Source organism: Epinephelus lanceolatus, chromosome 20 (assembly GCF_041903045.1).
Source record: "Epinephelus lanceolatus isolate andai-2023 chromosome 20, ASM4190304v1, whole genome shotgun sequence".
In the NCBI taxonomy this organism is placed as follows: Eukaryota; Metazoa; Chordata; class Actinopteri; order Perciformes; family Serranidae; genus Epinephelus; species Epinephelus lanceolatus.
This window is the reverse complement of record NC_135753.1, coordinates 16,184,049-16,207,642: the sequence shown is the minus strand read 5'-3', so window position 1 is coordinate 16,207,642 and position 23,594 is coordinate 16,184,049. Positions and strand designations below refer to the sequence as shown.

The window sequence follows — 23,594 nt, the reverse complement described above, 5'->3', positions numbered from 1 at the left end:
TTTCTCGTGAGGATCAGAGATTAATTCTACTAAAATATGAGGAGGAGAAAAGCAACATTACAGAAAAGGCCAACACCGTGGCAGCTGCAGGAGGAGGAGGAAACATGCGTGGCAACGCATAACGGGATGAATAATGTTTAGTTTTAGTTTAGATTAGTTTATTTGCACATAATGTTAAAAACAGACAGTATAAAATTTACAAGATTAAAAAAAGAAAAGTGCCGGAGAGGTTAGAAACCACTAAAAGCTTATCAAAGAAATTCCCCTGTCAAAACATCAATGAAATCACATAATAGAGAAGAAAAAAAACGGGTAAGGAAAGAAGAAATAGAGGAGGAGAGAGGGAAAAATCAAGACAAAACAAGGTAGCAAATAAAATTATGTGTAGGTTAAATGACTCATCACTGGTTCAAGTAGCTACAGTACCTGTGCCTGTACATCTGACACTGATCACACCCTTGAATCCCATGAAATCAATGCTGCGCAGATGAATTGCGTGTATTACAATTATCGTCTAACATCATTGCGTCTGATAAATTGGTCTTCTTTGTCATAACGTTATATATGCTACAATGAAGCTTAAAGCTGACGCCACAATTAAATCATATCAACACCAAATTGATAGTCTGAATAAAATCATCCTGATATTGAGCTGTGTTAGAAATTAACAGCTGTGCAAAAATATACCTAGACTCCCTCTTTAAAAAACAAAAAGGAAAATCCCTCAAACACCATGAAGTGTAGACATGATAGGCTACTTTCCACATTTCCAGCAGCAAAGCTGTCAATTAGGCCCATTATCTTTAACAGGGATCATTTCCTCCAACAAAACAAAATGTTGGCACTAATATATTAAGTGTCCGCAAATGATCAGTTTCTTTCTTATGAAGGGGTGGGATGAAATTTCGACTTCTTTCCACTCCTTTTTGAACAATCTTTTCATTGTCTGTTGTTGTTGCTTTCTTTTCTTTTTTAATGTTCAAAATAAACTTTCAAATCAAAATCAATCAAATGAATTAAACTTCCCGTCATGACTGGGCTGCATTTCTGTCAGCGGAGTCATTTTTTCCGAACAGCTGATTGGCCAGTGGGTGGTGCTTTTTATAGGATCAGATTCAACCCTGAACTTACCCTGCTCCGGAGCAGGATAGCCGTTCAGAGTAAGTTACCATGGTGATCTACCCCGATAAGAACTGAACCGGCTTCGTGAGACAGAAAACCCAGGGTTAACCCTGAAGTTACCTCGCTAAGACATTAATCCTGCTTCGTGATACAGGCCCCTGGTCATTTGCCAAAAGAAAGATAAGTGCTTGTTTTGTTGTCAAATTGGTGTGAATGCTGTATTTTTCCAATGTTTTCTTGACTGGTATTATAACCACAACCGTTCTGACAGCCCATCTTCATCAGCTTGACGTCACACTAAAACATCAACTTGACAAAAGAATAAAACATCAAATTGACAACAAACAAAAACATCAAAATGACATCACACTAAAACATCAATATGACAAAAGAGTCAAACATCAACTTGATAAAAAGAATAAAACATCAACTTTACAACACTTAAACATTAACTTGACAAAGGAATAAAACATCAAATTGACAACAAACAAAAACATCAAAATGACATGACGGAAAAATAAAACATCAACTTTACGTCACACAAAAACATCAACTTGACAAAAGAATAAAAAATCAACTTAATGACACACTAAAACATCAACTTGACAAAGGAATAAAACATCAAAATGACAACACTTAAACATTAACTTGACTAAAGAGTCAAACATCAACTTGATAAAAATAATAAAACATCAAATTGACAACAAACAAAAACATCAAAGTAACATCACACTAAAACATCAATATGACGGAAAAATAAGAAAAAAGATAATAACACGCACATCCCAAATAAATATTGAAAGGGTGCTGGATCATAAACTTCTAACATGTATCAAAAAAGGAAAAAATGATCCGCACACCGATGGAGCTCCCATTAATCTTCTGTCAAGTGACGTTTCGAGGAAAAATAAAACATCAACTTTACGTCACACAAAAACATGAACTTGACAAGAGAATAAAACATCAAAATGACATCACACTAAAACATTAACTTTACAAAGGAATAAAACATCAAAGTGACAACAAACAAAAACATCAAAATGACATCACACTAAAACATCACTATGACAGAAAAATAAAACATCAACTTCACAACACACTAAAACATCAACTTGACAGGTGAATAAAACATCAAACTGACATCCAACTAAAACATCAAAATGACATCATACTAAAACATCAATATGACGGAGGAATAAAACATCAAATTGACAAAAGAATAAAACATCAAATTGACATCACACTGAAACATCAATATGGTGGAGGAATAAAACATAAACTTGACAACACACAAAAACATCAACTTGACAACACTAAAACATTAATATGACAAAAGAGCCAAGCATCAACTTGACAAAAAGAATAAAACATCAACTTTACAACACACTTAAATATTAACTTGACAAAAGAATAAAACATCAACTTGATAAAAGAATAAAACATCAACTTTAGACTTCAGTTTAGTTTAGCTGAAAGTATAAAATTTACACATCACAGTTGGATTAAACACCTGTTTGAATACAAAGGAGTACTATGTTTTAGACTCTGTTGTCAAAAATAGCAGAACACCCAAAATCTTTATAAACACTCCAGGCTTTCCCTTCAGGTTATATAAATCTTTTCATTTGGAATACATAACATCAATTCATTAGTTAATCTTTCAGATATAAGTTGTCTTTCATCTTTCCATTGCGTGGCTGTACATTAGTTGGCTGTGAGAAAGGCAGTACTAATAAGTTTAAGTTTGTTTTTGTTGACTTTTATCACAGATGTTGTGCCCTATAGGGTTTGAGAATGCTATCTTTATTTTTTTTTGTTTGGTCATTTTGCATATGTTTTCTCAGTTGCAGCACACTGAGCACTCAGCCCACTGTACTGACACTCTCAAATGTTAAAAGTTTAAAATCTGCTGTGAATCAACATAATCAAGAACAGACACTGGAAGAAAAGAGGTAATGCTCTGTGTCTCCAGTCTGCTGTCTCCCAGGAAAAAGAGGGCTGGATGTTCTTTCCTGTTCAGGCAAACAACACAGAGTGGGTGGGCCATTTCACACTCCCCTGTGCCCATTGTTACCGACACAGAGAGAAAGATGGCTGCGTTATTCCTGCTGCTTTTCAGCGCTGGAGCCTTGCTCGTCTCCTCTAATGCACAGGAGGCTTACAACCAACTTCCTGAAACCTACAGGAAAGGAGTGGATCTGGCCCTGGAGAAGCTCAGTGCTCATGCAGCAATCCAGCACCATTTTCTCTTCTTCAGAAGTGTTACAAAGTCAGAGATCGAGGTACAGTATGTCTGCTTTTCAGGGTCAGAGTTTCTCTTGTGTGTGTCATTACTGAGTGATTTCCTGTGAGTAAAATTCTCAAGAGAAGCTATAATCTTCAGGGAATGTGAGGATTTTATCAGAGGACACCCCTGGAGGTGGCTGAGAGTTACTCAGCACTAACCCTTCTCTTTCTCTTTCTCTTCAGCCTGGTTTTGATGTGAGCTACATCTACCACCACTTCTACCTGAAAGCCACCAAGTGTCAGAAAGGAACGGTTGACTCCACAGGGTGTCAGTTCAGAAACGACAGAGTGAGTTGTGTCTGATTTACTGCACTCAGAAATGTGGGATTCGAGAGCGACTGCCTGTTCTAACTTGCCCGTGCTTTTTTGTTTGTGTGCGTTCATGCAGCCGCTGATAGACTGTGCCGTCTGTTACAAAACATTTAGAGGAGAAATTGAGCAGGAGCCCAAACCGTATGTTCACTGCATCCACAAACCGACCCTGACAGAGGTTAGTCCGGTCACTTGAAGGTCACTTTGACCTTTATTAATGACACGCTGCAAAAAATAAACTTAAAGAATATCTTCTTCAGATTGTTTCTGACCCTTTTCCATTTATCTTCACCTCTGTTCTGAACGGCAGGAGATGAAGACAGCCAGAGTGAATCACTGCAACACACTGGGTTACAGCAGTGGATCCCTTACTCTTCTGGCATCAACAGGAGCAAAGTGAATAATTGGAATACTCATTTAGGATCTGTTGTGACACCTTTCAGGGTTTCTGTGTGCTTTTTTAAGCTATCTTTATTTTTTCATACTAATAATTGATCGCTACACTGTCGTACATATGCACAACCTCATAAGCTTTCTTTCTGTAGTATTTTGTTTTACTTTTGAGGGAGATTTTGGTGTCATATCTTCAGCAGTTTAGTGTTCACCTCTATGCAAATATGTTAGAATGCTGACTTTGTTTAAAACTGTCAATAAAGTTTAATTTGTGAACAATCAAAATGTTTTTTTCAGTGTGTACACTATTAGTAGAATGGGCCACTTTGACCAAATCAGAGTGTATTAAGGGATGAAGTTGGCAATAATCTATATTGTTCCTATTGTTACCAAATCCTGTAGAAAGACCAGAACCAACAATGACTACGTTTACATGTGTAGCACCCCTACTGCAATACTTGCAGTGGTTCTGCAGAGTCACGATTTGACACCCAGTAATGTAAGGGCAAAAGACAACACAATGCTAAAAAGGGTTAAAACACAATTTTATTATTTACATATATATTAAAATCAGAGTTAATGTAATGCCCGGGGGGATGGTCAGTTCTTTGGTTCCAAAGGGGCTGGGGAATGTGTGTTTTACTGGCTGAGGGGGAGGAGGTGAGCAGGGTGCACGCTGGTTGCTCCTGTAGTTGTCCTTCATTGTCACACTTAAAGGTGCTGATACACCAAACCGACATCAAAGAACTAGTGGTGACGAAAGCCAACTGTTGCGCCGTCTATGTCGCCTCACGTCGCCTCACGTCGCCTCACGTCACCTCACGTTGCCCTGTGTCAGTTGGTCGGTTTCACTACTACAGGGGCGAGGAAATAAAACCTGAACAGCCAATCAGAGTGATCTCCCTCACCGACAGGCTATGCTGCCGATTCAATACGCTCAATTGGCCGAAAAGCCGCCGACGCCAAGTGCTGACGGTGCGGGACACACCGCAAAAACTAGGCCGACAGTCGCTCACCAACGGCACGACTTTGGTCAGCGGCCGACCGTCGGCTTAGTGTGTCAGGGCCAGGGGCAAAAATCCCATTTCATAGTTGGGAGGGACAATAAACAGTAAAATTTTAGAGAATAATTCCAGGGGGGGACAAGGAAAAAAAGTTGTAGCCTGTATTTTATACAGCATCTTTTACCGCAATTTGACACTTTAATCTTCTCTCTATCTCTCCAACAGGCAGAGTGAATGTCTATACTTATGAGAAATGGCTTAACAACTAAACATTTCCTGCAATTAAACTGGTAAACTGGTTTATAAACAGTGTGCTGTGAGATCTGCCGCTGCGCTATGGGGTGCCATTTGTAAAATGGCTCACGCTGAAAATGACATCAACATTTTGCCACATTTAGCTTCAAACAACGTTTAAAAAAGTGTTGTGAATTTTTTAACGTCACCTTTTACCACATTTACAGCAATATTTGTTAACTTAGAAATATATTAAATAGTTAAATCTAAATATTAAATGTGGCACCTAAATGTTAAATGTTAAATCTAAATATTAAATCTAAATCTAAATGTTAAATCTAAATGCTAAATCTAAATCTAATTGTTAAATCTAAATATTAAATCTAAATCTAAATCTAAATATAAATGTTAAATCTAAATGCTGAATATAAATATAAATGTTAAATCTAAATATTAAATCTAAATCTAAATATTAAATCTAAATGCTAAATCTAAATCTAAATGTTAAATGTTAAATCTAAATGTTCTGGTTGAAACTAAATATTTAGCTAATATGCAAATTCACACTGCTGGTCCCCGGAAGTACCAAAATAAAAGCTTGAGATGGTCAGACTGTGTTTATAGAATCAAATAACGAATTAAAACCATCTTATCGGGGGAAATGAACACTTGAACATACATGAGCGTGATAATAACTACCTAAAATAACAAGAAACATGTTTGGAGAAATTTTATTTGATGTGTACTTTGAGTTGTTAGTGTCCCATTTATATTTATATTTATATTTATATAAACATTTAACATTTAGATTTAGATTTAGATTTAATATTTAGATTTAACATTTATATTTATATTTAGCATTTAGATTTAACATTTATATTTAACGTTTAGATTTAGATTTAGATTTAGCATTTAGATTTAACATTTATATTTATATTTAGCATTTAGATTTAACATTTAGATTTAGATTTAATATTTAGATTTAACGTTTAGATTTAGATTTAGATTTAATATTTAGATTTAGATTTAGCATTTAGCTAAATATTTAGTTTCACCAAGAACATTTAGATTTAACATTTAACATTTAGATTTAGATTTAATATTTAGATTTAACATTTAGATTTAGATTTAGATTTAGCATTTAGATTTAACATTTACATTTAGATTTAGATTTAATATTTAGATTTAACATTTATATTTATATTTAGCATTTAGATTTAACATTTAGATTTAGATTTAATATTTAGATTTATCGTTTAGATTTAGATTTAGATTTAGATTTAATATTTAGATTTAACATTTAACATTTAGGTGCCACATTTAATATTTAGATTTAACTATTTAATATATTTCTAAGTTAACAAATATTGCTGTAAATGTGGTAAAAGGTGACGTTAAAAAATTCACAACACTTTTTTAAACATTGTTTGAAGCTAAATGTGACAAAATGTTGATGTCATTTTCAGCGTGAGACACTTTACAAACGGCACCCCATACTGCGCACCTCATAATCGTGCGTAACAGTCGCGCGTAATGACCACTCCTCGTCGGTTAAATTGCACGTCTTTCATGTTTGTCTCACTGACAGGTGGAGAGCCTACAGACAGGTACCCCTTAGCTACGAGCCGCTCCGCCACTGACTGCTCTTGTCCTGTCCTCTCCCTCTTCTTTCTCTCCTGTCCTCTCTGACTATCACTAAACTCTGAGCTTAATCATTAGCTTTTTAGCTTAGCAGCACTGGTAACTGAGTAGGCTTTTGAACAATGCAGGAGAAATGTTGCAGACAGTTTATATTATCAGCCTGGGCCTGGGGCTTGTTGTAACAGTAAATGGGATGTGTTGTAACTTGTGTAAGTTAAACTGTGTCTGTGTGAGTGAACATCTTACCCTGCGATGCGCGATGTGGGCAGCGGGTCCTGCTGCCAAGTAGCCCCGTCCGTTGGAAAGATTGTGGGATATACCACTACTAGGAATGGGAGGGGGGGACTAAATCTTTTAAGATTTAAATAGCACATTATTGCGCGATTATAATGAGCATCGCTTACATTGTGCTTTCAATAAATACTACTGCATTGTTCAAAAATTATTAATTGTGTCTCAAATTATTCTAGGGGGGGACAGCTTTACTGAAGGGGGAGTCATGTCCCCCCTGTCCCCCCCGGGATTTCCGCCCCTGGTCCGGGCCTTAACCGTTACTTAATGGCTGACTTCAGACTGCTGCCACACACTATGCTGGCCGGCATCACTCTTCGGCTTTTCTGGAGGTGCAACTCGGCCTTAAGGCTGCAGCATGTCGGGGAGACCTTGGCCTGCATTTTAAAAGCACACAGAGAATGAGAGAGAGCAGTGAAGCACCTGAATCACACCTGTCCTCAATCAGTAACTGCCACACAGACATTGACCCACAGCAAGAGACGTCCTTCCACCAACACACTCACAGACAACACCACTGCACACACAACCCACACCCAATCAGTGCCACTAGACTACAGGTAAGCTGAAGGTGCTGATACAGTCTACCCTGTTACACATGCCTCTTCACAGTCGGCTCTGTGCGCTGTCATGGATACGTTGTACAAACACCAACTATCCAACATTTGTAAAGGCTGGGGTAGAGAGCACAACATGATTTTGCCAAGTGGGACATGCTCCTGGATCAACATCCCACATCGCGTTCCAGAACCAACATTGCAATCAACCAATCACAACCCTATGACATCATCGGTGTGCTGCTGCTGTGCTTCTCTAAAAATTCCTTTGTGCTTCTTCGGAGCTTACTTGTTCACATTGCATACCTACTTAGAAAGCTAGCTCGCTAATATGCTCATCTAGTGGCAGGTTTACTCATTAGCATCACCAACCTAGTTAGCAAGCTAATGTGCTAACCCTGCAGTAGCCTACAAGATTTTTGTTCAGTGTTACTGAGGATTTTGTTTAATTGTAGAAGAAGAACAACAACAAAAGAATTCCGAAACAAGCACAGGAGTAGCACACTGATGATGTCAGAGGGTTGTGATTAGTTGAATGCAATGTTGGTTCAGGATGTCATGCAGGGTAGAGATGCTCAAAAGAAACATTTCTGATCGGAAGGAGAAACACACCTACTTTTATAAAAGACTTGGATATCAAAAGGTTTTTTGATATGTGCAAATATTGCAAAGTTGACCTTTTCAAGAAGACGTTTGGTTAAAGGAATGAAAGAGCGAGGCTGTGTTTACACGTTCAAACAAGTTCATCACCAGTGGAAAAAAAAGTCCTATTTTGATGGGAAGAAGCAAAATGGCACAAGCAGCCTCACCCATTCCACTTTTTTATTTTTTGACGTGATAAACAACATGTTAGGGCACGTAAATGGGAATATGCATGGTTGCACCTACATGGGAATATTCTTGGAATACCAGAACAACATGTCTGTACAACCGCCAAATGTTTAACACACATGTAGTCCACCCTGCCCCAAAAGTGTGGATTGAAAATAAATAAATGGTGAAATGGTATATATATATATATATATATATATATATATATATATATACATATAGATAGATAACAAGTATATAAAAAAAATGAAAATATGAGGGTGAAGGAAGATTACAAATTAAAGGTTGAGGATTGTGTTAGTGTGATACAATACACTTCAGTATAAGTGGAATATTCATTTTCATTGGCCCTGTGAACAGCTTGGTATAAATTGCACTTTAACAAGGGGGGTGCAGCTTGGTCATTTTGCTAACAAGGGGAATGGCACCCCCCCTTGTCCCCCCTTAAATCGCCTACTGCTGTGACCCTTCAGAGGGGCCCAACCTCTACATTGGGAACTAATCGTAAACTGCCGAATTGTGTACCAAGTAGGTCAAACTTGATCCAGATCAACAGGGTGTAACAGTAGAAAAGAAATTAAGATGAGAACTCTGATTGTGTGTGACTCAGAGATGGTGATGAGTCAGTCTACTCACTGCTCAGTCAGTTTCATTTTAGAATAAACAGCTTCATTTACCACCCTGTTTGTGTATTCAAAGAAAACCCTACATTTCTTCTACGTGACCAGCTTTCCTGTTATTGCAACAACAAGGGAGCCACTGGAGCAGAGTCAAAGCAGTTCTTTCACCCACTGATCACCACTGACCTTTAGATTTTGTCCTGGAGCCAAAGCTTTTCATGCCATGTTGGGCTTGTTTCCAGAACTTGGATTACTAATCCATCTTCAAGGATGTGAGTGTAATTCCACTTTTGGCAAGTAGTATCTTTTGCGTAAACTCCCCACTGTGCACCCCAGGGTGTTACGGGAACTTGGAGATAAAAAGCAGAAGCAGCAGGCCTGCTGATGGTCAGCATGTTTCGTTTTATGTGTTACACATACAGCCATAATAGGACTTGTTTTGCCTGTGAGTATTGATCCCGCGGAGAGAGGAGGGAGCTCACCCCTCTGAGCCGAGTTATTCTCTTCACACACTCAGAGGAAGATGGCTGCTGGGTTGCTGTTGCTGGTTTGTGCTGGAGCTGTTCTGTACTCCGCCGAGGCCCAGGATTACTATGATGGGCTTCCTAATTATTACAAGAAGGGAGTGGATTTGGCATTAGAGCAGCTCAACACCCATGCTGGGGTGCACCACCATTTTCGCTTCTTGAGAAGCCTGGAGAAGTCAGATATTGAGGTAAACCTTGAGATTGTGATTGTGTTATCAGTTCTTTAAGAATTAATGTGGATACCTTTGTTTATTAAAGTTCATATGTTAGAACATTTATATCAGCTTCCTTGAACATTAATGGGGAGTGATAACATTGCAAATGTTCTCCTGAAAAGTCCTCAGGAGGGAATGAAAATATAAAATTATTTTTAAACAGCCAAAAGTTTAATTATAATCTTAATAAGTGAGGAAAATGAACGAAGTTCTGTTTCAGGTTTGCCCTGGTTTCAGTGCCCTTTATTTCTTGGATCTGCATTAAGGGTTTGGCACTCTCTGCCCTCAGGGAATTCTGATTCATACTTGTTCGCACAACTGCTTCAAGTCAAGTGGTCTGTGACTCTTCAAACTGCGACATGTTTTCAGCAGGCGTTTGGTTTTGACAAAAGATGAGGCGTGTCTTTGCAGGAATGTTGGATTCATCAGAAGTATAGATTACAGGAAAAGGTATTAACATTCCCACCATCCATCCAAGTTGATACGTCGAGTTCAATAGCGTGATTTGGCAGCGTTCGTGGACTTTTTTTTATGATTTCAGTTGTTGAAATATGAGACACCTGAAAATCAGCAATACTCAGCTCCCACAATATTGTCAGTTATTAAGTAGTTAAGAAAAATATGACATGATATCCAAAGTTTAAACTGTCAAGAACTGAAACCAGGCACTATGACGCTCTGCTGCTGTCTGGCACCTTGGATCTAAACAACAGGGAGAGGCACTTCAAGTATTCATTACACAGAAATCTGGTGACTTGCTGTCAATAAGATGCCCATCATTCTTATTTTTTTTTTTAGAAAGTCTTTTTCATCCGAGGCTTTGACAGTGGACCAAAGAGTCATGAGAGTTGTTGACTTCTAAGAAAATATTTTTTGCTTTATCTTTTAAAGCTAAACCATACAAAGCCTATGAAGTGAACCTAGAATAGGGATTTCACATCTATTGGATAATGGATGAATAGATTTATTAAGGCCAACTGTACAGTGAGAAACCTGCTATATCACAGCCTCTAGCAGAGCAGTCCAACATTTAAGTTCACAGTAAGACAACACAAACAATTACTGCGTGGATTGCCGTGAAATTTGGTACAGCCATTGGTGATCCTCTGAGGATGAATCCTAATATCTTTGGTGATCTCCTGATTATCACTTGGTCCAGTAAATGCCTTACAGTGACACAGCAACAACGCTAGTAGTCATTATGACAGGAATTAGAGGTACACTCTGCATAACTTTCCTGGCCAAAATGTGTTTCAGTTTTTATGGTTTTGAATTTTGTGGTTCATATGACGCAAAGCACAAAAGAGGGCAAGTTTAATGATTTCACCCCCTTTTTATGTTTTAACCTGATACGACTTAAAGGTCCAGTGTGAAGGATTTAGGGGCGTCTATTGGCACCTGAACTTAAGAATCATTGTGTTTTTGTTTCCTTAGAATGAGCTTTTAATATCTACATACAGAGTGGGTCCTCTTCCACTGAGTCCACCATGTTTCTACGGTAGCCTTGAACAGACAAACCAAACACTGGCTCAAGATAGGGCCATTCGCATTTTCGTATTTTTGCATTTTCGCATCTGTGCATCGGCCACTGTAGTTCTCCTACACAGATAGCACACAGAAAATGTTTCGGTTCTGCAGCCTCACCACTAGATGCTACTAAATGCTATACACTGGACCTTTGAGAATATTTAGATTAGACCTTTCTTGGTGCAGATTAAAAACCGTAGCTGGTAACTTTTTAAAAAAATAAGGGTTTTTTTGTTTTCATGAAACTGTATATCCTGACAGTAGTACATGAGACAGATAATTGTGTTCTTCTTCTTCCTCGTTGTGCCTCTGATGACATTTGCAAGAATCCACTGTGCATGAACAAAAATGACCAATCAGAGTCACAGAGTCTCCAACGCAGCTGTCAATCACTGCTCATGATCTGCGGTCAAACTGTCAAACTAGGCGACGCTGATCAAATATGAATCAAGATGCTGTTACCGCATTGTCTATGTCTTGCCTCAGATGTTTTCAGAAACACATTTTTTTATTTATTTAGAAATGATTTAACTGGGAAAAGGCCTCATTCAGATTAATCTCCTTTACAAGAGAGTCCTGGCCATCATGTTAAAAACAGTCTATGAAAATGTTCTCATTTTACAGCTAAACAGTACACTAAAATATGTCTGAAAAGATTTGCAGCTTGTATAAAAATGACCGTCTGCTCTCTTGCAGTCTGGATTCGGTGTGAGATACCTCTACCACCACTTCCATCTGAAACCCACCAGGTGTGCCAAAGGGACAGCTCGCTCAGACCCTCAGACATGCCCCTTCAGGAATGACAGGGTGAGTGAATTTCAAAAGGAGACACATTTATTTCAAATCTATGTACAGCGTTGTCATGCTTTCTTAAAATGTTTTTAATGACTTCACAGCCACTTATGGACTGCGCAGTTTGCTACAAAACAGCAGGAGATGAGATAGAGGCCCCTCCCAGTCCTTATGTGCACTGTATCCAGAAACCAAGACTCACGCAGGTATTGTTCATGTCCTGTGTTGTTATTGGCTGTCTGGGGTTTCTGTGTAAAACACTGGAGCTTTTCAGCTTTTAGCTTTTTGAGATATACAAAATAAAGCCCCATATGAGTTTTTTTATAAGAAATGAAATCTTTTCAGTCCCAATACTGATACAATGCTGGGCTTTGGGTATCAGCCAATAACGAGTACTGATCTGATATCACTGTTGTAAGTTTGAAATACCTCCAAACAGCGATTACGTCTGATCTTAGCTCCCTAAGCTATGTGGTCTACGTCTAAGTGATACCAATGCCAATAGAGCACTTCATTTTTTCTACTTAATTTGATACCTGTCACATGAACTGAAGAAGCTGCGTAAAATGCCACCATCACTCCATCTTATCCAAATGATTTTTAAAATGTTAAAATAATTATCGAATAACTGTACAAACAGCTCCATCAAATACACCACGCTTGACTTCACCACACCACAGATTATGACTGTAGCCACTGCGTCAGCGGGCCAATCACATGTTGCATTAAATCAAAGAACACCTACAATAATTGATAACCGATCCATCTATATGGCTCAGTGTCAGCTTGATATCCAATACTTCACCAGTACAATCACTTATGGATTGGTGCATCCTATTTAAAGCACATCATACAACTTATCATTCTCTCACAAAATGTTTGTGGCTATCATGTCTGAGCTTGTTTCCAGCTTCATGTACTCTTAAAAAAGTTGAATAAAACCTTTTGTAGCTCTACAGGGGGTCTGCGAAATTGCCTTAAGTTTTAACACAAAAAAATCTGTGTGTGGAGTTATAGAAACAAAAGTTTACCAGACCCGTGTAGCTTGCTCACCATCTCTGCTTGATGCCACTGACTCAAGTCTACATTAGCCGCTACTAGCACAACCAAGCACAACTCACCTGAAACTTAGACTGAACTGGCAGCATTTGAGTTGCATTGTGGGTAATGTGGGCACCATGCTTGGACAAGGAAGAAGGATGCGAGGAATAAAGAAGACGATATCTCTGGTTATGCTGCATCTTTTTTCTTTTTTAAGGAATATGTCTTTGTTACTTTAGAATGAGCCATTTGTATCTACATAGGGAGCGGGTCCTCGTCTACGGAGCTGCCATGTTGCACCGCCATGTTTCTACAGTAGCCTAGAATGGACAAACCAAACACTGACTCTAGGTAGAGCCATTCACGTTTTCGTGTTGGCCACCGTTGTTTGAAGCCCCTCTGTAACAAGTGACATCAGAAAAACAGATTTTTTTCACCATGAGACAGTTTTATTCAGTGTTTTTACCGGTTTAACTCACCTGGTGTGTTTGTTTTGGCGAGGAAGGGACCTCTGTGGATAATTTGGCTCCTCATAAAAATGTTGTGAACAATAAATACTGAGAAATTTTAGCTGGTTGACATCTGCAGTCCTCACTGCTAGACACCACTAAATCTCTCTAAAACTTACAGACTGCTCCTTTAAAGACCCCCAATTTAGAAACCCCAAATGCACCTTAGATCTTTTACATTTTATGGTACATTTAAAACTCCGCTTGATGTTTTTCTACCCTATCTTTTTTCTCCTGGACATGTTAACTAACTAATAAATTAAACCTTTTTGTTTCCTCAAAGAAAACAAAACAGCAGTTTGGTGAGATGAGTAGAGCATGGTCTACTCGAGATGACTTATGTCTTAACTTTGATGGACTTGCATTGAAGCTTACACTGGTCTGCACCTTGCTGTGTGTGTGTTAGAAAGATAGAAATTAAAGTAAAACAATAGACAGTCTGCAGGGGAAAAATGGTGCAGTGCATGTGCTGTTTCCTGCACATAAATGATGTCTGAATAGATATCTTAACGTGTTTACTCTCTTGTTTCAGGAAATGAGGACAACCAGGACGGAGCACTGCAAAAAAATGACTTACAACAGTGGAGCTCCTACGCTTCTGGCTGTGTCTACTGGCTAAGATATATATTCAAAAAATGACTTTCATAAGACAGTATGCAAATGATCTGTAATGCTGTTGCATGCTTATTCCACTGCAGTGACATTGCTTTGACATGCCAAATGTCACTATCATTTCCTAAAGATTTCTCATCCAGGTTTCACTATAAAATAAAAATACAAAAGCACCAAATCTCCACATTTAAAACGTATGTTTGATATGTTTGCCTTTAATGCTGGTGATTCACTTTAAGCTCCTCTCTGCTGTGATAAATGACTTCCCTCTTTGCTCCTAAAGTCCCTGTATGCCAGATGTAACCTTATGTAATAAAAAACAGAAGAAGAAAAATGTGCTGGTATTTATCCTTGTTGTTTGCTGACTCGCTATAGATCCGGATGTGCTATAGGCTGAATTTCTCCTCATGGATATCAGCCTCCCTCCTCCTCCTCCTTCCCCCACAACCACATTCAGCACTTGCAGACATGTGACAGTCCCACAGTCCATGCATCAAAGACCATACCACAAAAAACACTCCTAAACATCAGACAAACACACAGGAGACATGAAATTAGCTGACACTGCAGTGCTGACTGTAATTATATCATAACTAGCATACACATTCATTTATAGTGTCTGTACATACAGTACTTGGCAGTTGGACACAGGAAGTGTGAGCCTGTCAGTTATTTTCCACTGTAAAGCCAGCTGTGACAACGTGGCTCCTTTTAAGCAGTAGCATCTGAACGAGCAGCAGCCAGAGAGTTCTTTATTTCATTTTTTTATACCTTAGTTGGGATACCACCTGACTGAATCTTCACTCAAACTTTAATGAATTATAAATGATTTGAATGCACAAAGCTTCACAATTGTATCCATTGCTGAGCAGTGTTAGTTACTGCGACAGAGTGCATCACATAAAAATGTTAACATGTGAGAAAAACGTACATGTTTACCATGTTGTGTCTGTTAATTGACTTCAGTATGACCACCAGCATGTTCTTATTCTCAACTCGTCTAATACCATCGCTTTGTTAGGAATGATACGCTGCCAGGCGGCCTTGCTTTGTAAACCACTGGACAGCATCAGTTTGTAATGCCACCAGCAACAATGATGTATATACAAGCTGGAAAGTCCCTATACGGTGGGCGAGAGGGGAGGTGAATGGGTCCAACAAACCCCAGACTTTCTCCCAGGAGCCCTCTCTGCTTGTTTCCTGTGTGAATGCTGAGCCGAACCATGATGTTATTTTCTCAACCCAACCTTGTGCTTTTGTTGCACAAGTAAATAAACGTAAATGCGAGGTGTTTTACTGACGTTGTAAGTTTATTTTGAAAAAGACTTTGTGCATTTTCACATTTGCATTTTCTGTGAAAACAGAAGTATATTTTGAAAAGACATAATGCATGTAACAAACGTAAATTGACATGCCATCCCAGGACGTCAACAACAGATGCAGTAGGGGTAGCTAGCGCGTCACATATAGACGTAAAAGTCCACTGACTTTTGCGTTGCTACACACCTTGCCTGGTGGTTTTGCTGGAGTGCTCTGAACTCAAGTTGAAAAAACTTCCACTCAGAGCGAAAAACCACCCCAAGTCATCTCTTTTTTCATCATCTTTTTTTCCCATTGACCAGTCGAATGATTTGAGAGCCGACCTTCTGTGGTGACATCAACAGTTTACAGTAGGTAAACAATGGAGGAGAAACTGGTGGTAGCAGTTGCTGGATACCCAGAGCTATACAGTCCAACGATAGCAGGTTGTAAAACTCCCCCTGAGTCATCCTAAAATATGTCAGGAAGCGACCATCATGGAGGCGAAGCTCCTGGACCAACAGGTGGTACTCCTCATGATCCACCCTCTTTTTTAGGGTCTCATGTACCCACACAGATCTCTGTTTCCCTGTGCCCAACAAACTATTTCCTGAGCCTCTCACCCATAATTAGAGCTCGAGCAAGTACCCTCTACCTCAACATTTTAGGAACTAGATACTAATTACTGTGAAAACAAAACAAAATGGTAGATTTATTACATGGGAAAGTTGCTTTCAAACAGATTCTGGTACAGTTTGTTTGTGGTGTAAGCAAACGAACCAACCACAGGATTTTATGATGGCAGATACAGTATGTGATTTTAGCAGGATTTCAACAGCTAAACCAGTAATCAGTCCAACTGCTGATTGTGAAGTCTGTCCTTGGTCCCATAATTGATCCTGATAAAGGCCATGTATATCCTATAACCTACAGTATGAATGCTAATGCATACGTGTAACCATGGTAACATATATGCATATCAGTGTGGGTATTTCCCCTGATTAAAAAGCTGTTAAGACTGCCATCATTGTATCTGACTCTGTGTACTTTGTCTGTCCGTTAAAAAGCATGTGACAGTGATCCTACAGTATTAAGCCCCGAGTCATTACTGTACCATACCCCTTCTTTCCATCCCGTCTCTGTGTTAGTCATTATTCATAACATGCGATTGATATGCAGTCTAATAATAGCCTCCTAAAAATGCTTGTAGTCAGATATTTCTCTATGAGCTCTTTGTGAAACCAAAGAATATAAATAGAAACACTTAAGAAGCATTAAAGTGCTGCTGCATAAACGTCGGTCAGTCACTGGAATTTGATTTCCACACGTGGGTCCTGATGATGCAGGATGACAAAGGCCCAAACTGTCCAATTAACAAGTTACCTGTCAGTCGGTTCATTTTTACTGCTCTTGGTTTGTTGGTGAAATGTCAGTGTGAACAGGAAACAAAACTAAAATGCAACCAAGTATAATTTTTTCCCTCTAATGCAACCAAATCAACGAACCTACGGTGTTTTCACTTGCTGTGGCACTCTCTGACAGCGGCCCTCCATCCCTGCCAAGTCCACCTCATTTACATCTCTGTGGCTGTTGACAAATGTGTCAGTCTCCATCCTCACAGTGTGTCAGATGGTGGGTCGCTGGATAGTGCTTTGCAAAGTTAGTTCCCGGTAAATAGGTGTCAGGCTTATGTGGGATACTTTGATACTTGAAGCACATTTTGCTGATAATATTTTTGTATTTTCACTGAAGTAAGTTTTCAATTCAGGACTTTTACTTGTACCAGTATTTTTAGACTGTGGCATGTCTATTTTTACTTGAGTAAAAGATGTGAGTGCTTCCTCCACCACTGTCCAAAAAGTGACCTGCATCTGGTTGGTTTCTTGGTTTCAGCACATATAATAAAGCTCCTACACATAGTCTGCTGTGTGCAGCCTGGATAGGAACTTGGATGCAACATGGTACATATTGTACTTTACTCCATGCACAGAGCGTGGGAAGTAGAGGGAGTCAGTAAGGGCCTTTTTGTAATATAAAAGAAAGACGAAGAAAAAAACCCTCTCTGTTACATAATCACTCCTGTGTTGCTGTTGCCTGGTTGGATAAAATGTAAAGGATAATCAAATAACATGCCTGCTCTGATTTCAATGGATTTGGTAAACTGAATTAAAGGCTTTCACACTTGTCAGGCTACATCTTTCCTGGTCTGTAATTATGACACCCTTTATATCAAGCTCTTGCATGCTCTTCACATCTCTTGGGTGATGAAAATGACTGATGATTATCACAGATGAGTAAAGCTCCTGGAGCACTTTCCTCTGCATATCAGCACCGGTAACTAATCCTTTCAAGACAGTCCCTTTGTCCCTTTATCATGTCACCCTCCAAAGATCATGCTTAAGTCACAATAACCTGCATGGTTACATGGTTGCGTAGTTTCGGGGGGATTCAAGCAGTTCATCTGGTTCAGGAACATTCAGTTCTCATTAGAAAAAGAGGGGCATGGCGCACACTCCTTTGTCCCCCTGTCTCTCTCCACCCCTAGCTTTGTATATAAAATGGAGTGAATTTTACATCTTGCCCTCCTCTCCTCTTCCTCTGCTTGCAGTCTGACTTGGGTGGGAAATTCAATCCTGTAAGTATTCTATACTTTTTTTTTTTTTTACAATAATGGATGGATTTCTGTGCAAGAGCAGTTAAATGCATGAAGAAGTTATTGCAGTTTACTGTTAAATCTCTGCTGTTGCAATTAGGTTTATAATAAGTGCATAAGACTTACTGTGGGTATAAACTAATGTAAGGTAACAAATAAATACTGTTTAGTTAAAAAAAAAAGAAATGGCAAAACATTTTTTCAATGCATTTTTAGTTTTTAAATGGATACATCACAGGCTTGATTTTTTTGTTGCAGAATCATGAGCAGGAACTTCTTGTCCAGAAATGATGAGCTCCGGAGGGGAGACTACCTGATATCCAACAACAGGGAGTTTAAGGCTGTTTTCCAGGTGAGTAACTCAGAATATATGTGCACTCAATTAGGATGCATGATTCATCTGTGTTGAAAGTAAATTCAAAAGTAAAAGAGCAAGTTTTTAGAAATGCACTTTCTGATTTAAGTAAAATGTCTCTTTTTTTCTGCCTGCAGGAGGATGGTAACTTTGTCATCTATGGCTGGAAGCCTGTGTGGGAGTCTGACACCAAAGGGACAGACGCTCAGCGCCTGTGCATGCAGGCTGACTGCAACCTGGTCATGTACAACAAGTGTGATGAACCCAGGTGGCACACAAACTCTGCCAAATCTGACTGTAACATGTGCCGTCTTCACTTGACCGATGACGGCAAACTGGTGTTGAACAGAGAATGTGATGAAATCTGGAACTCTGCCAAATCCAAAGGCATGAAGTAATTAAATGTATGTGAAGGTCTTGTTTGGAAGTCAACTTGAAAAACATGCCAACTGTGTAATCTGGAATCAAATAAAAACAATTTTTAACAAAGCATAAATTAGTTTTTTCCTCATCTTTGTGGTGATCAAAGTATGTCTCTGCATCTCAACTTCACATTTTTGATGAATTCGAGTTGAAATACAAGTTGTGTCATTGTAAAAAAAAAAAACTAAATCTTTGCTCTTATGGTGGCTCGCACTAGTCCTGTTTTCAAAATCTTACATAAGGTTAAGTGAAAATATAATCCTTATCCTATTAAAATGTTCGTATTATTCAGATGGTCCAGATCAGAGTTAATACAGGATTATTAATACTGAAGCATAAAATGTAAGAAGCATGACATAGTTGGATGTGATATTGTTTTGTATTTTATTTAGCAGCAATGCCCTCTGATGGGTCTTATATTGAGTGTGGGCTTGGTGAGGTCAGAGGGTCTGACTGTATTTTAGTATCAAAGGTAGTTTTATGACATTAAATGTACTCAAGCATTGAAAGTAAGCGTACAAGTAAATGCTGTTAATTAAAATGCAAGCAGTTAGAAGTTTGAGAATTATGAAGTCCATTTCTTAAAACCTTTGAACGTGGAGTGTACAAGTGAAGAAAAACATTTTTTTTTCACAATTTAAAGGATTCAAAGATCAGATCCAGTTTTTCCTTCCCTCCCTCTCTCCTTCCTTCCTCCTTCTCTTCCCTATTTTGTCATAAGTAATGACAATGTAGGGGAAATTTTATTGAGTAAAAGTATACATTTTATTTAGGAAATGATGGAGTAAAAGTGAAAGTTCACAGAAATTAAAATACTCAAGTAAAGTACAGATACTCCCAAAAAATACTAAAGTACTGTAACACTGGAGACATGGACCAACAGAGGAAAGGCAGTGTAATACAGTATGATGGTACTATTCCATGCAGCCTAAGGCGTAAGGATATGTAAGTAACGTCAACACAAGAAGAGATGGGCGTGGCGTCGGGCCATTGTTGTTATGTATGCTTTATATATAGTACATGTGCATCCAAGTCGAGTCAGAATCAGAGACTGCTTATGCACAGGGCCCAGAATTTGGTGCTACGCCCCTGACTGGACCTTTAACCAGTGCAGCAGTAACTGACATTGAGTGTAATGCTTATGTTTTGAATTTGTGTTTTGGCCTGTTGCGCCACCCACTGCCGTCTACCAGTCACGCAGTCAGTAGAGTCTCAGCATCAGTTACAGTTACGACTGAGCTACAGCAGCACGGCAAGCAGCATTAGCAGTGTCCCAGTACATAGCATTAGCAGTCTCCTCAGCTCCGCAGAGAAGAGAAGCAGAGAAGCCGGACTTGCTCGAACGGTCCACTGGAAAACCGAAAATCAAGGACGCGGCGACGTGCCCGTGGACAAACAAATCAGTCTCCAGCGTGCCGCTGTCCAGCAGCCTCGAATCTGTAGGGGAGGGGGGGGCGGACACGACTCGCGGCAGTATTTTGAATTTGAGTGTAGTAACCGTTTGGCCACATTCTTACATACAGTGCCTTTAAAATCGACTTCTTCCTAGGAAGTTTGACCGATCTGTGTGAAACTCGGTGAACATAATCTAGGGACCAATATCTAAAGTTCCCTCTTGGCAAAAGTTGGAAAACGTACTAAAACTGAGCTTCTATAAGGCAATGACTTTAACTATCTGCATTTCAACGTGCTACCTCAACTACTAATGTGCAGTTTGAGCCCACTAACTATCCCACTATTGGCAATGGTTCTACTGTACTGTACTGTACCCTAACACACACCATGTGAAACTGTATGTGGGCAACTGTGCACTCAGTGGGTATGGACTAGTTTAATAGCACTTTTATTTTGATGAGCAACACAACTTATGAAGGCAGCAATGCCACCGGTAAAGTTGGTGGTGGTTGTGTGCAACCATGAAATAGTTGCAGTCTGGCATAAAATGGAAATAAGATGAAACAACTAAGTACCCTGACATTCTAAATTGATAAAGCACAAATTGTTGCATAGAAATCCACCAGAATGCAGGAAATGTAGTGTTCGATGCTCGAAATTTCTTGGAGGAGGACCCCAAGACCTGCCCTTGGTCTTTAGAGTGGCTATTCTGATTTATAGTTAGACAACTGTAAAATGCTGGTCTTGATCAGATCTACATGTAACAACCAAAATCTTTCCAGATGGAGTCTCCTAAAGGGAAATCTTATCAATCTGGGGTCCATGACCTTATGTGTTTCAGTTTAGGGCTCCTTAACACAAAAAAAGGTAGAGAACCACTCAGCAAGAAGGACGTCACTCTGTACTCTGAGATAAGATTAATATATTTTCATCACACGTATTCTTTGAGGTTGAACTTCGAAGGGAGGTGGAAGCTGACTTTTTATCTGGTCTCAGTTATTTCTCCAGTTTCATAACATAAGAATAAATTGGCAGCTGGGCTCAGGCAATAATGCATACCCAAGAGCTTACTTTATACAGTGAGATCAGCTGTGAGCGTGCACTGTATTTGGAGGAAATGTGATATGGGAGTGTCATCCTGTCAAAAGAATTTCTTTGTAATGACCTTTAAAACAACAGAGACCGGAGCCGAAATATCAAAGTTTAACAGAATTTATTTTCTTGTACAAGAAGGAGCGTTTCACAGTGCAACACACAAGATGAGGTTACAGAAACTGGTGGACTCAAATGCACGACTCGCAGTAGGTTTAACAAAGTATTTTACTTGGCAAAATCAATTTAAACAAAAGGCACTCTCAAGGAGGATTTACAAAGTTCAAAACAAAACACTCACAGGATAAAAAAATATCACAACTTAAAATCAAACCTGATAACATGAAAACCTGGCATCACACAGACTGAACAAGACAAAGGGAGATAGGGACTGTTTATACATGAGGTGGGGAACACAGGTGAAACCAATCAGGGGTGGGGTAGACAATCACAATGGCGGGAAAATCACACAAAGGGAGGAAGTCAGGGTCTGAAATGAGAGGGAAAAGGTGAGTACAAAATAAAACAGGAAGTGCACAACGAGACTGGACATGAGTGACTTTAACTTAACATAAAGTGCTCATGACAACAAAGGACTAAACATTAAAACTAAACTAAGGCATGACATAAAATATGAAACACTAAACATGAACATGAATAACATTAACATACTTGACGAGACACAACAACAACTTCAAGTTTTTATACAGCATAGGTGGGCGTTGAAGTTCAACCGTTTCAGTTCTCCTAATCTACCAAGTATAGACTTCATAGATAACATTTTTCAGTTGGTGTGACCCCCTGTCACACTGCCCTCCAGATGATATGTCCCCCCAGTGTCTCCGACACTTGGTTTCTCCCACTTCTCTTACAGATATAGTACCGAACTTACCTTAACCTGTCTGCTGATGTTGCAGTGTTGCAGTACGAAACAGGAACAATCCTTCAAACTTGCACAAAATAATAGCATAAATAAACAGTGTGATCACAATTTTTATAACACATCCTATTGTGAACAATACATCCCTTTCGTACCGGATCTACAGAGAATTTACATCTTACTGCAAATCTCACATGCATACTGGACATGTTTTCAAAATGGACCCAATCTCAAATTATCCAGCTGTTTCATAATAAATCACCAGCTGACACACAGCAACATTAAGATTCTTTGGAGTTGTGTTTCTGTCGACTTGGTGAATGTTAGTCCAATATTTACTACCCTTTTAGCTCTGTTTTACCCTGTATCTCCTTGTGCTAATGTTTCACCATGTTCACCAGCCAGTCACTGGCAAGTCTGTCTGTTGTATGTTAACATTGTATGTTACCTGCTGGGCAGGTAACATACAATGGTTTCTATTTCATATGACTCGACCCTGTAATCGGCTTTGCTGTTGTTAACTTGATCAAGGCCCCTTCATTCTTTATCCATCCACTAGATGCCCTCAGACTTGTCCTCTTTCCCCATCACCTGGCTGCCCCACACATCCAACCACCTGTTCTCACTTAACTCACCGGCTCTGCAGTTGCCTGGGGCATGATCAGTCTGAAAACAGTATGCACTGTTTTTGCTACGAGGTCCAGGTTGACCATGTTTCCTCAAAGTGGTGTGCAACAGACTTTAAGGTTAGCCTACATTTTCTTTTATTTGATGGGTGTGTCAGAGATGTCACCCAATCAGGAGTGATGTGTATATAAACATAATTCTGGTGGATCTTTACTTATTGTATATAATTCTTGTTTTTATTTTGTTGTGGCAAGGTTAACACATGCCTATAAACCCCCTTTATATTGACTTCAAAACATTATGTTTGTTGCACTACAGTTTCTTTTAAAACATTTTTGTGATATTTTGTCGGGGCT

At 39.1% G+C, this 23,594-nt stretch overlaps 3 protein-coding genes across 3 annotated transcripts; all 3 read left to right on the top strand.

Annotated features, from left to right (window-relative positions):
* Positions 1-3,167: 3,167 nt before the first annotated feature.
* Positions 3,168-4,398, top strand: LOC144458917 (uncharacterized). The gene is made up of 4 exons (XM_078162749.1): positions 3,168-3,404; positions 3,592-3,696; positions 3,797-3,898; positions 4,031-4,398. The coding sequence occupies exons 1-4, from the start codon at positions 3,213-3,215 to the stop codon at positions 4,118-4,120; spliced, it is 489 nt and encodes a 162-aa protein (XP_078018875.1). The 5' UTR covers positions 3,168-3,212; the 3' UTR covers positions 4,121-4,398.
* A 5,218-nt stretch (positions 4,399-9,616) lies between these two features.
* On the top strand, positions 9,617-14,848 carry LOC144458854 (uncharacterized). Its single transcript, XM_078162523.1, has 4 exons — positions 9,617-10,006; positions 12,257-12,367; positions 12,457-12,558; positions 14,435-14,848. The coding sequence occupies exons 1-4, from the start codon at positions 9,815-9,817 to the stop codon at positions 14,519-14,521; spliced, it is 492 nt and encodes a 163-aa protein (XP_078018649.1). The 5' UTR covers positions 9,617-9,814; the 3' UTR covers positions 14,522-14,848.
* A 3,471-nt stretch (positions 14,849-18,319) lies between these two features.
* Positions 18,320-19,317, top strand: LOC117264942 (B-type lectin plumieribetin-like). The gene is made up of 3 exons (XM_033639275.2): positions 18,320-18,448; positions 18,725-18,818; positions 18,959-19,317. The coding sequence occupies exons 2-3, from the start codon at positions 18,729-18,731 to the stop codon at positions 19,217-19,219; spliced, it is 351 nt and encodes a 116-aa protein (XP_033495166.1). The 5' UTR covers positions 18,320-18,448; positions 18,725-18,728; the 3' UTR covers positions 19,220-19,317.
* Positions 19,318-23,594: the final 4,277 nt, after the last annotated feature.

Coding starts and splice junctions, on each gene's coding strand:
- LOC144458917 (XM_078162749.1), top strand. CDS start 3,213: ATGGCTGCGTTATTCCTGCTGCTTTTCAGCGCTGGAGCCTTGCTCGTC. Junction 3,697..3,796: donor GTCAGTTCAGAAACGACAGA/GTGAGTTGTGTC, acceptor GCGTTCATGCAG/CCGCTGATAGACTGTGCCGT. Junction 3,899..4,030: donor ACAAACCGACCCTGACAGAG/GTTAGTCCGGTC, acceptor TCTGAACGGCAG/GAGATGAAGACAGCCAGAGT.
- LOC144458854 (XM_078162523.1), top strand. CDS start 9,815: ATGGCTGCTGGGTTGCTGTTGCTGGTTTGTGCTGGAGCTGTTCTGTAC. Junction 10,007..12,256: donor TGGAGAAGTCAGATATTGAG/GTAAACCTTGAG, acceptor GCTCTCTTGCAG/TCTGGATTCGGTGTGAGATA. Junction 12,368..12,456: donor GCCCCTTCAGGAATGACAGG/GTGAGTGAATTT, acceptor ATGACTTCACAG/CCACTTATGGACTGCGCAGT.
- LOC117264942 (XM_033639275.2), top strand. CDS start 18,729: ATGAGCAGGAACTTCTTGTCCAGAAATGATGAGCTCCGGAGGGGAGAC. Junction 18,819..18,958: donor AGTTTAAGGCTGTTTTCCAG/GTGAGTAACTCA, acceptor TTCTGCCTGCAG/GAGGATGGTAACTTTGTCAT.